Below are 17,746 nucleotides of genomic sequence, written 5' to 3'. Positions count from 1 at the left end.
CCCCACGACCCCCCCGACACGCTAGCTAACCAATATTATTGTCTGTTTTGAAATTCACCTTCTATTTGTCAGCATGTACAATTACTATCCTGAAATACTTGTTTCAATAATATTTTGACAAATAGTGTCATCCGCAAATAAACGTATGTGCCACTACTACAATCCAATATTCACAAAGGTGGTTATCACAGAGGCTTGATGTACTCGTGTAGTTCGGGAATGGTTGCCGGAGAAACTACCATCCACAGAAACACCCTATGACCTACCTGAGATGTAATGTTTCCCGAAAGCTAGGTTAACAGGCGACAGTGATTAGTGCCATACTCTGTTCAAGATTTAGAATTACAGTGGAACCTCGTCAATATGGAGGGTACCGACCCAAATACTCCAGATTATCAAATTACCGGATTAACGAATCATGGTTTCGGATTAAGGTCCTTGGTATCGTTTGAAACTTTTCTAACAGTGATCATCCAGAATAGCATTAATTTGTTTTTGTTTGTTCGTTTGTTGTTTAACGCCGCACTTAGCAATATCCAGCTATATTACGTCGGTCTGTAAATAAACGGGCTTGGACCAGACAATTCAGTAATTGACACAGTGAGCATCGATGCACGCAATTGGGATACGGTGACATGCATCAACCAAGTCAGCGAACCTGACCACCCGATCCCATGTGTCGCACCTTACGAAAAGCGTGGGTTGCTGAAGACCAATTCTAACCCGGATCCTCACGGACCGGAATAGCAGGGTATGTACTTACGAGGTTTCTTTATCACAAATATACTGATGGAACGGCGTTATATTTTTAATTAATTGGTTTACAAAGTGCTTGACCAAAAATTCAAGTTGGATGGTCGAAAACTACTGTTTCCGTTATTGAAAACCAAACTCGTAGGTCACACCACAACAGAAGTAGGATTGCGAAAAGATACCGAAAGATAATCGACTGTTTTTTAATTATTATTATTTTTTTACGTATTATTCATTTCTTAAGAACAGCAAAGATAAAATCTCGTTTCTAATTGTGATGCAGTCATCCCAAATTTTAGTTTTTTTTGTAGGTCGGCTCGTAAACCAACTGAATCAGGCCAAAGAAAATAAATACACCGCACAAATTTGTCCAAAGTTTTCAATATCTTATATGTTGATATGAAGCAGTTACATTGAATGCACAAGTTACTCTCTTCTGTATTGATGTAAGGGCGGTGGGGTAGCCTAGTTGTTACATCGTTTGCTCGTCACGTCGAAGACCCGGGTTCGATTCCCCACATGGGAACAATGTGTAAAGCCCATTTCTGGTGTCCTCCGCCGTGGTTTTGATGAAATATTGCTAAAAGCGGCGTAAAACCATATTCACTCACCCACTCAGTAACATGTGCTATGAAAAGGCGTTGTTGGAGCATACAATACAAACCCCCCAAACGTACTGTAAAAAATAATGAAGTATTATTTACCAAACATGACCTATTGCCAAACAGAAATTAGTTTCAAAAGAGCATATATATACTCACTGTATGTTCGCATTTTTGTTTCTAACAGTATATAAAAAAAGAGAACTACCTGGCGTGACACCTGGCCCACTTGCACAAAGCAATCTTAGCGCTAAGATGACCGTAACTCCCATACTTTAACATAGGTGAGGTGAGGTGAAATTGGGTTTAACGTCGCGTCCAAGATTATTGCACTTATATAGCGACGTGCATGCACGTGTGTGTGTGTGGCTGCTTGTTCTAGTCCGGACTGATGCCGATTTATAGTGCTAGCCCACTGAGATACCATGCCGCAGTTAAACATGAATACCCCACTCAGACACAGTATACTGACTCCGAGCCGACAAGTCCTTGCTTTAGCCCCTTAATGCCGAGCGCCAGACAGGGTAACAACAAGTACCATCTTGACGCGGCCGGGGATCGAACCCCGGACCTTCCGCTCTCCGGGCGGACGCTCTACCACTAAACCACGGGGGCGGTCACTTTAACATAGGCTTACAATAGTCGTAGCGCTAAGATCGCTTTGTGCAAGTGGTGGTTCCGTTCCACAAAGCGATCTTAGCGCTAGGACAGTTAAAGCATATGCATTTGAGTAACGAATGTGCAAAGATTACACTGAACAGTGCCATGAAGCACGTGGTCCATCAGAGAGTCTTGTAAATATTGATCCAATATCAAGCATGACAGTTTTCTCCATAATACATTGTTTCAATTATTTGTACCTTCATATATGTCCAACTATCAGGTGATCTACAGAACATACCACCATTCCCAGTTATGAACAGCCATCTATAGTGATGTTATCGTTGGCAGTGCATGCATCTCGAACTAAGTCAATAGCGCTTTAAGTACAGCATCTGTACTTTGTTTTCAGTTCGTGATGATGTAGTACAGACTAGGTCACGTGACATGATATGAAGAAACAGGAAACAATTCAATGAAACAATGTAGATGCTTCATTGTTTTACTGTTGTATTTGCTGCATCTACACCATCTTCTGTTAATAGCAGGTTGATTCGTATCACAATGAGATGCTAATAAAAGCGACAAAATCATTTCCTAAACCATAGTGTGTCCAACTTTCAGTGTGGTGAAGCACTTGGAGCAGTCTCTCTCTCTCTCTCTCTCTCTCTCTCTCTCTCTCTCTCTTCCTCTCTCTCTCTCTCTCTCTCCCTCTCAGTATTCAGTATATAATTACACGACCCTAAACTGTCGGCTTGACCAAAATAGATGCAGCTGCACAAAAAAACAACAACATCAAAGCAGGACAAATGAAATAAAATTCTTACCGTAATTGCTGGCGACCAAACATGTCTGTATTGGAAGTCGTCATAGCAAATGAATATTTTCATATGGGGAAACTAATTGCGGAAGTAAATACTATACGTTATCTCAAGGGCATTATCATCTTCAGAACGAGGTCTGCCATTTTAGCTGTATTACACGATAATATTCGTCCTGATTTGTGTTAGTAACTCCACTTCCGTTTTCGACGTTGCAGGAAGTGTTGCCCTGACTGGAGTGACAGCTGCCCGGCTGCACATCTCTGGACCCCGTCAAGCAGCAAGGTAAGCCTGGGTGAAGCACCTTTGTCTTAAGGAACTTGGTAATGTCAGGCTTGTAGCATGGTATGGGAATTATTGTAATAGTCATTGAAATACTGCTTTAAGCTTTGTTTTAAACATAAGGACAACTTTGCTCGTGACACGGGAACACGGGGAAGTAAATCGTCTATTATTTTGTCACCTCGACAGTTCCATGTTTGTCGAAATGCCATGACAAGCGGGTATTAGGAGTTGAATTCGTCACAGCTCCTCCTTACAAAGTCAGCGTTCTCCAGCAGCGAAGTTGCAGTATTTATTCGAAACTACCACCCCCCCCCCCCCCCTCCCCCCCGAAGCTATATCTAACTAACTATTTCCTTACTGAGCCTCCTGATACAAACTAATTATTTTCACGAGTAAAGCACACACTTGTTTTGATGTTTTTGTATTTTCCACAAAATATTGTGTACGTATCGACATTCCACTTTAGCTGCGTTATCGTCCGTCCAATGACTGATTGGGTTTTCACATTTACACTTAAGAATACACTATTACTTCTTCATGATTGTATTACTGATCGCTTCCGTCGAAAGGCGCTTCTTGTTGATACCCTTCCTGGCGTATGGCATTAAGGGGCTAAAACAAGGATTGGTCGGCTCGGGGTCAGTACACTGAAGGCCGGACTAGCACACACACGAACGCACACGCACGCACACACACGTTATATAAATGCACCCTTTTCTACCTCACCTAACCCCATGTATTACTGTTGTTTGTAACACCATGTCTCTTGAGACAGATTTTGCATTTTACTATGTAACTCTTCCTTTTTATAATGACACAGTGAGTACAGTGTTTCAGGGTACCTGAGATGTACATAATTGTTTCAGGGTTAAAGCATGCAACAACCCATTCATTATCCGTTGTACATAGGTTTAATAATAACTTGATTTCAAGAAATACAGTTATTGATTTTTGACAATTCAAACAAACTATACATTTGTTCCACCAGTGCAAAAACACTATTTATTTTGGGCACTGATGGAACAAATTATTTATTTGAAAAATCCCTCACTCACATTATCTTGACCACGCTATTGAGATGATGAGAGTACTGTGCTTGTAAACATGTTAAAAACTGTCGGTTATATGAACTTAATGCGTGTTTGTCGCAAGCTTATGTTTCTAATGTGGCAAGGAAAGAGCCGAACCAGGATATTGAAATGGTGATTAGAATTTGCAAACACGGAAGAAGCCTGTGGCATCGGGACAAAATCGTGATCCAAATTACGTCGATCAGTTACCACGTGTTTATACTCGTGTTTAAGTCACCTGATAAGGAAGCAGAATCATTGCGAAAGTTCATTAGTCACTCACTCAGGTTACAACAAATCTGGTCTGATAAGCGGATAATCAAGACTGGAAATTCTCTTGCACAGATATTTTATATTTACATCTGTGTCAACTTGAATGAGTGTGTAGGGCATTTAACAATACTCCAGGCATAAAACGGCTTGGGGAGCCAACACGGCGGGATCACTCCACCCTCCTTTTTGTCAACTTGAAATGGATCTGAAAGTGCTCGAGTACATTGTTATATCGAACTATTTTCTAAGCACAAGTCTCCAAGTCACATTCACTGTACCCCTGGACACTCAATACATCCCTATCAATAGTTGAGTAGTATACACATCGCAAAATGTTATGTGATGCATGTTTTATGTCCATCTTTATTTTTCAGTTGAGAGCTCCGTCGCAAAACGCTGAACAAAATGGCGGTACGGGGAATTGTGATCGTTCTGTCTCTTTCCTTAATAAACACGTGAGTGTTTTTAAATTAAATTCAATGACTGGTAGTTTCGAATGCTGAAATTCACCCATGAGTGCAGTACATATAGTGAGTGAGTTGGTTTTAACATCGCTTTGAACAGTATTTCAGTTATGTCACGGCGTGTCAGCTTAATGATGGAGGAAAGTCCGAAGTGATGCAGGTCTCACATGTTGACCGGTTTGGTGAAACCCTCGAGTATGGGTATGGTGCTGACAAACATAGAAATCACCAGGATTCGAACACATGATAATAGGTGTCTGGCACACCCAAGGGACGCAACTCTGCATATATTCCTCTACTTCTTTGCGTCATATGATGTGAACCAGTGCGTGTGTCCATCCAAAGAAACATGTGGTCTCCCTTTGCCAACCTGGTCAGGTAGCAGTGGTATCTGATACAATTGTCCAAATGAGGTCCGTGCCATATGCGGATGTTTCCAAACATTGCATGGAAGTCATATGAAAATAATGTGGGAGTAGTGTTTAGCTTTTTTTGCTGTATATTAACCGTATAGCTATGCATAATCCTTTTCATTTCAAGGAGTGATAAAAATACTTTTTGGCCCATGTTTTTAAGAAAGTCATGAGGAATACCTCTACAAATCACTTTGAAAGTTATCAGATATGTTCATATACATGAGAATTAGAATTTTAAACAATTGCATGTTTGGGACTTACAGCAAGAGTAAATACATAGATCAGGCTAAACGTGCCACAGAGGCTGATTTGAAAGGTTTTCAAATAACGCTTTTCTAAAATTTGAAAAAGAGCAAGTCTTTAATCTAGACTGGTCTTCTTATGGGGTGTACATAAAACGTTACAAACATATGGTGAATATTTCATCTCGGGTCACGGACCAATCATACTTAGATTTAAATATTACTACTAGACTACCAGGACATAGTGACCACGTGGTATCTGTATATAACGTACATGCTTATATATCACTACTAAAGTACCATCACGATATGGCTGAAATATTGCCGATGTGACTTAAACTTTTAACTCACTCACTTAAGTACCAGGGCATAGTGACCCCATGGTATCTATAAACAACGTACATGCTTATACATGTATGGCACTACTACACTACCAGGGCATAGTGACCCCATGGTATCTGTATAGAACATACTTTGGCATAGTGACCCCATGGTATCTGTATACAACTTGCATGCTTATATATCACTACTACACTACCAGGGCATAGTGACCCCATATTATCTGTATACAACGTACATGCTTATAAATCACTACTACACTACCAGAACATAGTGACCCCATGGTATCCGTATACAACTTGCATGCTCAAAGATCACTACTACACTACCAGGGCATAGTGACCCCATGGTATCTGTATACAACTTGCATGCTTATATATCACTACTACACTACCAGGACATAGTGACCCCATGGTATCTGTATACAACGTACATGCTTATACATGTATGGCACTACTACACTACCAGGACATAGTGACCCCATGGTATCTTTATAGAACATACTTCGGCATAGTGACCCCGTGGTATCTGTATACAACGTACATGCTTATATATCACTACTAGACTACCAGGGCATAGTGACCCCATGGTATCTTTATAGAACATACTTCGGCATAGTGACCCCGTGGTATCTGTATACAACGTACATGCTTATATATCTCTACTAGACTACCAGGGCATAGTGACCCCATGGTATCTTTATAGAACATACTTCGGCATAGTGACCCCGTGGTATCTGTATACAACGTACGTGCTTATATATCACTACTAGACTACCAGGGCATAGTGACCCCGTGGTATCTGTATACAACGTACATGCTTATATATCAATACTAGACTACCAGGACATAGTGACCCCGTGGTATCTGTATACAGCATACGTGCTTATATATCAATACTAGACTACCAGGGCATAGTGACCCCGTGGTATCTGTATACAACGTACGTGCTTATATATCAATACTAGACTACCAGGGCATAGTGACCCCGTGGTATCTGTATACAACGTACATGCTTATATATCAATACTAGACTACCAGGGCATAGTGACCCCGTGGTATCTGTATACAACGTACGTGCTTATATATCAATACTAGACTACCAGGGCATAGTGACCCCGTGGTATCTGTATACAGCATACGTGCTTATATATCAATACTAGACTACCAGGGCATAGTGACCCCGTGGTATCTGTATACAACGTACGTGCTTATATATCAATACTAGACTACCAGGGCATAGTGACCCCGTGGTATCTGTATACAACGTACATGCTTATATATCAATACTGGACTACCAGGGCATAGTGACCCCGTGGTATCTGTATACAACGTACGTGCTTATATATCAATACTAGACTACCAGGGCATAGTGACCCCGTGGTATCTGTATACAACGTACATGCTTATATATCACTACTAGACTACCAGGGCATAGTGACCCCGTGGTATCTGTATACAACGTACATGCTTATATATCAATACTAGACTACCAGGGCATAGTGACCCCGTGGTATCTGTATACAACGTACGTGCTTATATATCAATACTAGACTACCAGGGCATAGTGACCCCGTGGTATCTGTATACAACGTACATGCTTATATATCAATACTAGACTACCAGGGCATAGTGACCCCGTGGTATCTGTATACAACGTACGTGCTTATATATCAATACTAGACTACCAGGGCATAGTGACCCCGTGGTATCTGTATACAACGTACATGCTTATATATCACTACTAGACTACCAGGGCATAGTGACCCCGTGGTATCTGTATACAACGTACATGCTTATATATCACTACTAGACTACCAGGGCATAGTGACCCCATGGTATCTGTATACAACGTACATGCTTATATATCAATACTAGACTACCAGGGCATAGTGACCCCATGGTATCTGTATACAACGTACATGCTTATATATCAATACTAGACTACCAGGGCATAGTGACCCCATGGTATCTGTATACAACGTACATGCTTATATATCAATACTAGACTACCAGGGCATAGTGACCCCGTGGTATCTGTATACAACGTACATGCTTATATATCAATACTAGACTACCAGGGCATAGTGACCCCGTGGTATCTGTATACAACGTACATGCTTATATATCAATACTAGACTACCAGGGCATAGTGACCCCGTGGTATCTGTTTACAGCATACGTGCTTACATATCACTACTAGACTACCAGGGCATAGTGACCCCGTGGTATCTGTATACAGCATACGTGCTTACATATCATTACAGGGCCATCAGTTGGGACAAGAAGTGGACGTTCTTCGTCTTTGCACAACAATGGCCTCCCTCTGTTTGCAATTCCGCATCACATTTGAAGGTAAGTTTTATGTAATTGTTTTTAAACATTGATTTGCGGGTGTCTCTAAGAACAGCTGGTATATTATATTTGATGTATGATATATGTGATAATAACAATAGCATCTCTTAAGTCTGATAAAATGTCTCACCAACTGTTCTGAAATATAGTGATGCCATTTTTTACAGACAACGGACGAAATGTTACACCAAATAAATCCCCCAGGACGGATCTACATACACATGCATATAATTGTCAGACTGTCGGCCGAACAAAGATTTATCAACACGTTTATAGATATATACACTTGTCCTTTACTTTACACTTTTAATAAATCTAAGTAGTTGCTTCCGTATAAGTACTTTTATATCACACGAAGGTCTGACTGTCTATTACTTTAAAGAATACAATCTGTGAAAGTGTCCTTGACTCCCTCTGCATTATTCAACAAAGTGTCTGCGGCGCCAATTATATGAATTTTTTCACATAATCAACCCAGTCATTATCTGTTAACTGATGTTTGATGCCTGAAACCTTCCAAATGATAAAGTTAATGAGGTCGATTATGATTGTCTCTTCTCTGACTTATTGCATCGCCTTGATGAGCAGTAAAATCAATGCTTGCCACGCCCTTATCACTGTCCCCCTACTGCTGCCCACTGTTACTCACCCGTCTCTTATCTTGACCCCCGTCCACCCTATCGTCCATCCTCTCTGTCTGTGCTTCTAGATCTGCTTTCCCGTGTAGCTTCATCTTTCCTAGTATCTCTCAACTCTAAGGGGTCATTCACAAGTTTCCCTCCTTTGTAGTAGAACCGTGTGTGTGGGTCGTCTATTCTGCATAAACTAATTCCTGTCTCTGATCGATAGTCAAGTCATTAGAAGTGCCATACCCTTCACCTTTAAGGACACGACTCATTGACGCAGCTTGCATGTTGCCGTCTTAGTTAGAGCCTTAACAATAAGAGGTGGGGGGTTATTGGGGCCCTCTTTCGAAATATAGCATGCGCGCTCTTTATCTCTGGAATTGAGTCGACATTTCTTAGCTACCCCTCTTACCGTTCAGTAGGTCCACTACTTCCAGTATAGATTGTTTATTCAAGAATTGCCACTTTTCAGCACAAGTGTAAAGCCGTTCCCAACCAAGTGAAAACCTGGACTGTTCACGGCCTGTGGTAAGTCATTGAACCCCACCTCCCCTAAGAACATTACAGCCTGATTTGTTGAACATTATATATTGTTGAAAAATGGTGTCAACACAATTCATTTTTTAATTATTTAAAACAATTACATAAAATCAAATTCAGGATGGTAAACACGTGTGTTTGAGAGGTGGTGGCATAGCCTGGCGCCCCGCGGCATGAAATGGCTGCTAACAACCGTATACAACCGTGTACAACTTTCACCATATAGATGCTGGTAGTGATGTTGCCAAACGCAGGATAAAGTCACATAGTGGCTTACTTTCAATTGTCATATGCTCTCACATCATCATAACAAGTTATGTTAGTCTCTAGGGGCAGTGGGGGTAGCCTAGTGGTTATAGTGTTCGCTCATCACGCCGAAGTTCCGGGTTTGATTCGATAGGTACAATGTGTGAAGCCCACTTCTAGTGATATTGCCGTGATATTGCTGGAATATGGCAAAGAAGGCGTAAAAGCCGTACTCGCTCTCTCACACACTCACCCTCTGTGTCTTTTCTCATTCATTATGGGGGCGGTGGGGTAGCCTAGTGGTTAAAGCGTTGGCTCGTCACGTCGAAGACCCGGGTTCTATTCCCCACATGGGTACAATGTGTGAAGCCTATTTTCCGGTGTCCCCCGCGGTGATATTGCTGGAATATTGCTAAAAGCGGCGTAAAACCACAGTCACTCATTCATTCATTATGGTTTCGGATGGTTCAGTAGTCTAGTGGTTAAAGCATTAGCTCAGGTTTGATTCCCCAAACGGGTACAAACTGTGAAGCCTATATCTGGTGTCTTTCCGTGATATTCAGTTGATGGAAGCTTTGTAAAATACTACTCGCTCACTAATTATGATTTTAAAATTTGTAAAGGAAGAAATATTGATACATGTGTTTGAATGCAGCTAAAGAGAATTACAACAGTATTTTGCCTCCCGGATGAGAGTGTTCGATAACACTACCAAATTCTATCACACGTGCAATTATTTATAAACTTGTGATGATCATATGGCGATTGTAATATAATATATAATCCCAATAAAAGTTTCTTTCTTCTCCTCCTGTAGGCCCAACCTTGGTAAAAAGAGCATCGAAAACTGCAACCACAAATGGCATTTTAACTGGGACCAGATCCAGGTAGGCACGAATAAGATTTTTATCCAGCGTGGTACTTTTGAAAACCCTGAGTAGATACAATCTCGTATGTCCAGTGAATTTGATGTGTTTTCGGGAAAATGAAAATGACTCCTGTTTCAGTTTCACTTCTATTTCAGTCTCTCGAAAAACAACTGAATGCAAGCTGGCCCAATCTTTTCATCGACACGGACCACACGGGGCTTTGGTAGGTGACACATGCCTTTATACCTCATTAGTTCCAAAAGGTCCAGCCGAACAGGTGGCCCAAGAATCCACTGACCGCGGGAGCGAAGCCTTGTCTGTACTCTTGGCTTTCACCAAGTAGTAGAAGGATTCAGCATTTTTAAAAGGGAGGGGTCAAGAATATCAAAATCCTCCCTCGGTTAATTTTACTGTCTTGTCCATCTGCGTATATGACACTACGCACGACACTGGACCCCAACAGTCATGCGCTAAACTGGGAATGTGATATTTCGAGGTATCTGGATTAACGGGTTTGGCTGAACATCTAATGTTTGTCGTAGGGTCACGAGGTCATTGGTGGCACGTGACCCTATGCATAACGCACAGGTTGTATACGTCCAGGTAGCCGAGATTGTAATTGAGTGCACACCGATCCAGTGGCCATCATGCTTAAGAGCACAGATACGACAAAATATTACTGTGTTTATTTCCCGTTTTGGCCGACCTATTGTACTGGGTAACATGTAACTAAAAGCACGGCGACCATTTGCCCACAAGTACGCCCACACTAGGCACAGGCACCACTGATATTGTCTCTACATTCAGGAAGCATGAATGGACAACCCACGGCACCTGCGCTGCAACCCTAAAAGCCACGGACAACCAGTTGCGCTACTTTCAAAAGGCCCTAAGTCTCAACAGTATTGCCGCATTTAATCCACAAAAGTAAGTCGTTTGCTTTAAACACGGTTCGTAATTGTTTTCCCCACCGAGACACTAAGTGTAAGATGTGATTTTGCAAACACCGTTCACTCACTCCCTTGATCAACCTCTTGACGCGAGTAGTAGCTTGATCGATATCGGCGTTTCCGTCCAAACGTTCGTACCTACCCAAAAAGAATTTGCCAATACGAATATGGCTGAAATATTTCCAACGTTGAATTAAAAATATAAAAATAGTTAATAATAAAAGAAATATGTGTCATGGATGATTGATCTACTAGAGTTTGAATTCATTGAGTAGTGCTCATGGTAAAGCAAGATGGGTGCTTCGATCCCCGGCCGCGTCATTCCAAACGACGTTAAATGATGGTTCTTGTTGCTACTCAGCCCGGCGCGAGGCAGGAAGAGGCTAAAACACAAGGACTGATCGACCGGAAGTCATTTCACCGCGTGTGAGTGTGGGATATCTGGATTTCCCTGTTAAACTGCGGCATGGTATCTCAGTGGACTAGCACTATTAGTCCAGGCTAGTATGAGCAACCCCCGCCCCCCACCACCACCACCAACCCACCCCCTTCCACACACACATGCCTGCACGTCGCTTTGTAAATGCAACAATCCTTAACGCGACGTCAATTCCCAGCTTAACTTCACCTCACCACGTGTGTGTACGGATTTGTTTTTTTATCATGACAGGGCGCTTGAGAAGGCTGGCATCACTCCATCATGTTCGAAGGCATATTCCGTGAGTAAATGTTTTATAATTTAGGCGATCTGTTCCTAAACGTTTTCCCACTAACTCCAAACAGGTCTCTACTGTCCTCCGATAGGCTCAATCTGTGTCAACCTTATTTCTGGCCCAACTTGTGAGTCTCAGTTCCCTTTCACGGCTACATGTGTCTCACACTGATCAAGTGTGTTCATCTTTCTCAACCGTGTGCTTCATTTAGACAGATATGCTCATAGTATAGTCGTAATCGTACAATCGACTTATGAATATGGAATGGGTTTTATCGCTTTTGTTCAGTATCATATTTCGCCATCTTGTGATTATTTCTGACCACAGGTGTTTATAATTTTTTGCAATGTGTTTTCACCAGTCGTCCATGTGCTTCATTTAGATATGCATGTTTATTAATGTCGTCCCTGTGCTTCCTTTGGGCATGCGTGTTTATCAGTCTCGTTCCTCTGCTTCACTTGGACATGCGTGATATCAGTCTCGTCCCTCTACTTCATTTAGGGACCATTGAAGATCCGGGGTAGAATAGGTCTTCAGCAACCCATGCCCGCCGTAAAAGGCGACTATGCTTGTGGTAAGAGGCGACTTACGGCATCGGGTGGTCAGGCTCGCTGACTTGATTGATGCATGTCATCGTATCCCAATTGCGTGGATCGTTGCTCATGATGTCAATCACTGGATTGTCTGGTACAGACTCGATTATTTACAGACTGCCGTCATAAAGCTGGAATATTGCTGAGTGCGGCATTAAACAAACAAACAAAACTTCATTTAGGCATGTGTGTTTATCAATCTCACCCCTGTGCTTCATTTGGGCATGCGTGTTCATAAATCTCGTTTCTATGGTTCATTTGAACTGTGTTTTTATCAGTCTCGTCCCTGTGGTTCATTTAGACATACGTGTTAATGAGTGTTATCCCAGTAGTTCATTCTACATGCGTGTTTATCAATCCCGTATCTGTGCTTTATTTGAACATGCGTGTTTATTCATCCAGCATTGTGTCTTTTTCATATTTCTCCATCCTGCGTCGTTTTCATTCTAGACCATGTGTCTTTTCCATTCTAGACCATGTGTCTCTATCAATCCCCATCCTTGGTTTCACGCGGATAGTGAGTGTTCACTCATCTTGACTGGGTGGTTTATTCACGACCATGTGTTTTACGCATGCCCGGACTCTCCTTGTGGTATATACGGTATACAGTAAAGTACGGTTATAACGAACTCAAAGGGACTACTTATTTTAGTTCGTTATAACCGTAGTTCGTTATAAGCATATAAACAGCATGACTACAGCAAATAGTCGGGACCAAAAAAGTAAGTTCGTTATATCCGTCAGTTCGTTATAAGCGTGTTCGTTATAACCGTAGTTTACTGTATTTAGATCAACATATAACATGACGGATTTCTGTTTCTAGAGCCAGGGGCACGTTTGTATAGTCTGTTAACAGGATTACAAAGTGACGATGTTCTTAACAGCAAGATTTACTTTACAGATTTATGCCATCCAAGCAGCTGTTAAGAAGTATTTCAAGATAAACACCTCCATGACCATAGCGTGTACAAGACAGAGACATACGGTAACAGCCCCAGTCAGGGTATAATTGATGTTAAACGTTAGGTAGCTAAATCACAGCGACATGTGAAAAGACTGAACCTGGAGCACACAAACAAATGGTCGGTAATGGGACAACATCATGGTCGTATTTCTATGACTCAACACAATCAACCATGTCCAATGCTACACATATTTAGTATTCAGTGATGCAATATTCATACGCGACATAGTGGTCACGCAAGTAAATATTAAACGTCAAAGCCTGAGAATAACCAGTCTCGATTATCAGCCGAAACAAATTCCATTGGACGTAAAAGGCAACAATCCGATCATTGGCCGCCAGAGCACTGCACAAAAGAATTGTTCTCAAGAACGATTTAAGATTTAGGAAATAAGCATACACTTTAGAAATCGTTATGGAGTAAGTAAGTAGCACTATTCATGCAATGTCACGTTATGGAAATATTCAGACTTGAATATGTTTCTACAGGTGTACTAAATCCCCGAAGCTCAGAAGCATTCATCAATTATGCAGAGTAAAGTACAATGTTTGGACCGAGACAATAAAACTACACCCCCAATACTATGTTGCTGAACGAACATTTTTCTTAAATGGCTCTCTTGGTAGCGCTTGTTCGCAGCACTGGTGATTCAAAATGAATATATCCTTTTTGGTTTCGACAGTGTTAGTGCGTTGGACATAAACAAACATTTACTCTTTTATGCAAATTGTGTGAGTGTCGGCTGCTACCGGTAAGGGCAAAACAAGCTTACCCTTTTCGCGAACACCCTGTCATAACTGAGTTTCAGTGTATCATTCAAATCACTATTTTGCCCTTTCGGCTCTATAAAATCTGTATCGGCAGATAACCGAGTCTGTCTCTGTTTCAAATATTTTTACCCATGCTGATTAAACAAGACAAACATTTAGTGAGGGTGCACGATGGATCACGGACTTTCTCATAGTTAGAGACCGCCTCCATGGTCTAGTGGTAGTGCGTCCGTCCGCGTCATCCCGAAAAGATGTTAAAAGGTGGTACTTGTTGTTACTCTGTCTTGCGCTCGGCATTTAGGGTCTAAAACAAGGACCAGTCGCACGTCGCTATATAAGTGCAATAATCTTGAACGCGACGTTGAACCACATTTCACCTCACCTCACACAGTAAGATGCTCTCTCGAAATTCGAAGCATCTGTCTGCGCCACTACTTTTAGCCATACTTATGTATTTTCCCATGTCAGAGAAGACAACTTTTCTATATAAAATACAAAGTCTCCTATAGTTACAATAAGTATTCTTAAATTCCTTGTGGGATAAAATTCTTTCGCGTTTCCAAGGTATTCTCAAAATATTTATCGTTTCTATATTTTCTACAGGGTCGCACGTTGTTGATGGAGATTCACATTGCATTGTTGAAGACTTTCAACGTGACTGCAATGCCCAAGGATGAAATACTATTCTGCAAACCTGCCGACAAAATTTTCATCTTCCCAGTCCACAATATCGATTGTTTCTAATAGAGATTCAATAGAGTGCTTACAGCAGGAAATGCCTCCTCTTTTAGCAAACACCTGCTGTCATCACTGATTTTCAGTGATCCATTCAGTTTGCACCACAATTTTGCTTTTTACGCCCTGTCTTTTTTACCTCAGTGTATATTATATGTATTCCTGCATCTGAAGCTTAATAGTACATACGTGTGGTAACACAATTGTGTTAATTTGTATCGTATAATTTTTATATTTACATATTCTGAAGTAAACCCATAGGAGGAATGTGTGTTGTATACAGTACACTTTGTAATCATATCAGTGATGATGCGTATACATGTCCAACTTGTGACAATCACTTTTTTTTTTGATTTACCTTATAAAAGGCGCTCCATAACACTTTGTTATGTAACCTGTATCGTCCTGTTTCTAATGAGCCGGCGGCCTCTTTACCGAATAAAGAATTCTTAAAATTAGCGAGTGAGTGGTATTTGTTCAACGCGACGGTCAGTGTATTTCCTGTATCACGGCAGCCTGAAATTAGACGAGTATGACCGGACAAACCAGTGATTGAAAACATGAGCAACGACTCACGTCATCAGAGCGAGATAGAGCGCAATCAGCAAGGTCCGCGCCTAAAACCACGGGAAGAAAGTACAAGGCAAAATATGGATTTTTGTCAGTTATGCGTCAAGGTTGGAAATATCATCCACATGTCTACCGTTAATAGTTTTGAAAGCTTAACTAAGGAATTGAACGCTGATCAAACCAAAACTTTTGAGCAAGAAAATGACGCTCTTGGAAATCTTCTTGGAAAGAGCTATTCCCGATTACGATGGAACTGCTGGAGGTGTGATTAAATGGGGTTTAACGTTGAGTCCAAGATTATTGCACTTATGTAGCAACGTGCATGCACGTGTTTGTATGTGGCTGTTTGTACTAGTCCGGACTGATGCCAATTTATAGTGCTAGCCCACTGAGATACCATGTGACAGTTTCACATGAATACCCCACTCAGACAGAGTATACTGAATCCGAACCGACCAGTCCTTGTTTTAGCCCCGTAATGCCGAGCGCCAGAGTGGGTAACAACCATCTACCATCTTTTAACGTCTTTAGTATGACGCGGTCGGGGATCGAACCCCGGACCTTCCGCTCTCCGGGGGTCTGGAACTGCTGGAGGATTGCTCGACATAAAGAGAAGGTGGACTTTTGGAAAGTTGACGTCATCCATCCTCTCACACAGTCACGGGGATGGCATTTCCCCCCTCTGAATTGTTATGAACAGATCTAAGTATGAAACAGATGGGTCGGTTTCAGTTGTCTCTCTTATTTCTAGTTCAGGTGGGTAAATCAGTGAAACGTAATTTGGACCATTATTGAAGGATATCAGATGATCGATGATTGATGTACCTGAAGCTTTAGTTAAACTTCTCGGCCGATTTCCCGCATTTTGATTCTGCCAATCCGACCAGAAATTCCGATTCATATACACAAAGAAAACACCAGCAAGGAGGGATGCACAATTAGTGTCCATGAGGATGCCAACCGCTGAATGTCCTTTATGTCCCCAGTCCAACAGTTCACCCATTGCTTTTTCAGTACACTTCAGAGTACATTTGCTTTCATTCTATATTGAATCAGTATGATCCAAGGGAAACAACCCTCTTTGGCCCAGAATGGAAATGTTGGTATACCACGCAGTGCTTGTGGTTTCTATTATAAGGGTAACGCTCTTTTTCAGGGCATTATCATTTGCAGAAGCCCGAGGTTTTCCATGAAAAGACCGAGGGCTTCTGCAAATGATAATGCCCTGAAAAAGAGCGTTACCGTTATTATAGCTAAAATGGATGGAATTTGTTATCAAATAAAAAGAAACAACAACATCGGTTTTGAAACATTCACTGCAATCAACACGAATGTCACTGATCACATTTTACAAATATGGAAACGTCATAGAACAAACTAGATGACGTCACTATAATACGTGACGTCATTCTCTCTACCCTATGACGTCACCTAACAACGGGCCGTCGTCAAGCAATATGAGGGCATTATCCACTCTCCTACCCAGAGTTCCATGCGGCCGGCAGCCAGCTAGCATAGTACCTCTGCCACAGGCCAGCGCCATGTGACGATTCGTCACATCTTTCACAGTCCATTCAAGATATTGCATATGCTTTTCATCCGTTTCATGTTTGACAAGTCTACATTATTTTCATAAACAAATGTCAAAGAATGGTTAACTTTCATTGAGAAAGTATGCAAATACGTAAAAATCTACTTGTTTTTGCGTAGTTATCCTATGTTTACATTGGTTGTACGGCTCCACGTGCTGTCATCGAAGCCCAACCGAGAGCTAGCGACACGGTCACTTTGATGCATAAATATATATTGTCATGCAACTCACTGTCGCAGTTGTAGTAGCATATCTATATAGTTATGCAAAAGCGCCCCCAAATACTTGCATTAGTCCGTTCTATACTGATTTCTGAAAAAGCGCGTTTGTTTACAAACAAGAGAAAAGTCCGGTCACGT

General features: G+C 41.5%; 1 protein-coding gene across 3 annotated transcripts; it reads left to right on the top strand.

Annotated features, from left to right (window-relative positions):
• Positions 1 to 2,922: 2,922 nt before the first annotated feature.
• Positions 2,923 to 15,684, top strand: LOC124137054 (ribonuclease Oy-like). 3 transcript variants are annotated; one of them, XM_046503171.2, is made up of 10 exons: positions 2,923 to 3,061; positions 4,779 to 4,859; positions 8,132 to 8,219; positions 9,318 to 9,373; positions 10,449 to 10,518; positions 10,656 to 10,723; positions 11,308 to 11,427; positions 12,121 to 12,169; positions 13,658 to 13,741; positions 15,095 to 15,684. In XM_046503171.2, exons 2-10 carry the CDS (start codon positions 4,810 to 4,812, stop codon positions 15,233 to 15,235), a joined length of 726 nt encoding a protein of 241 aa, XP_046359127.2. In that variant the 5' UTR covers positions 2,923 to 3,061; positions 4,779 to 4,809; the 3' UTR covers positions 15,236 to 15,684. The 3 variants fall into 3 exon arrangements, with proteins under 3 accessions (XP_046359127.2, XP_046359129.2, XP_046359128.2); XM_046503172.2 differs by lacking the exon at positions 2,923 to 3,061 and adding an exon at positions 4,502 to 4,623; XM_046503173.2 differs by lacking the exon at positions 11,308 to 11,427.
• Positions 15,685 to 17,746: the final 2,062 nt, after the last annotated feature.

Source organism: Haliotis rufescens, unplaced genomic scaffold (genome assembly GCF_023055435.1).
Source record: "Haliotis rufescens isolate VD_foot unplaced genomic scaffold, xgHalRufe1.0.p SCAF_3, whole genome shotgun sequence".
In the NCBI taxonomy this organism is placed as follows: domain Eukaryota; kingdom Metazoa; phylum Mollusca; class Gastropoda; order Lepetellida; family Haliotidae; genus Haliotis; species Haliotis rufescens.
The sequence above is the reverse complement of the archived record's forward strand: the minus strand, read 5'-3'. Positions and strand labels throughout refer to the sequence as shown.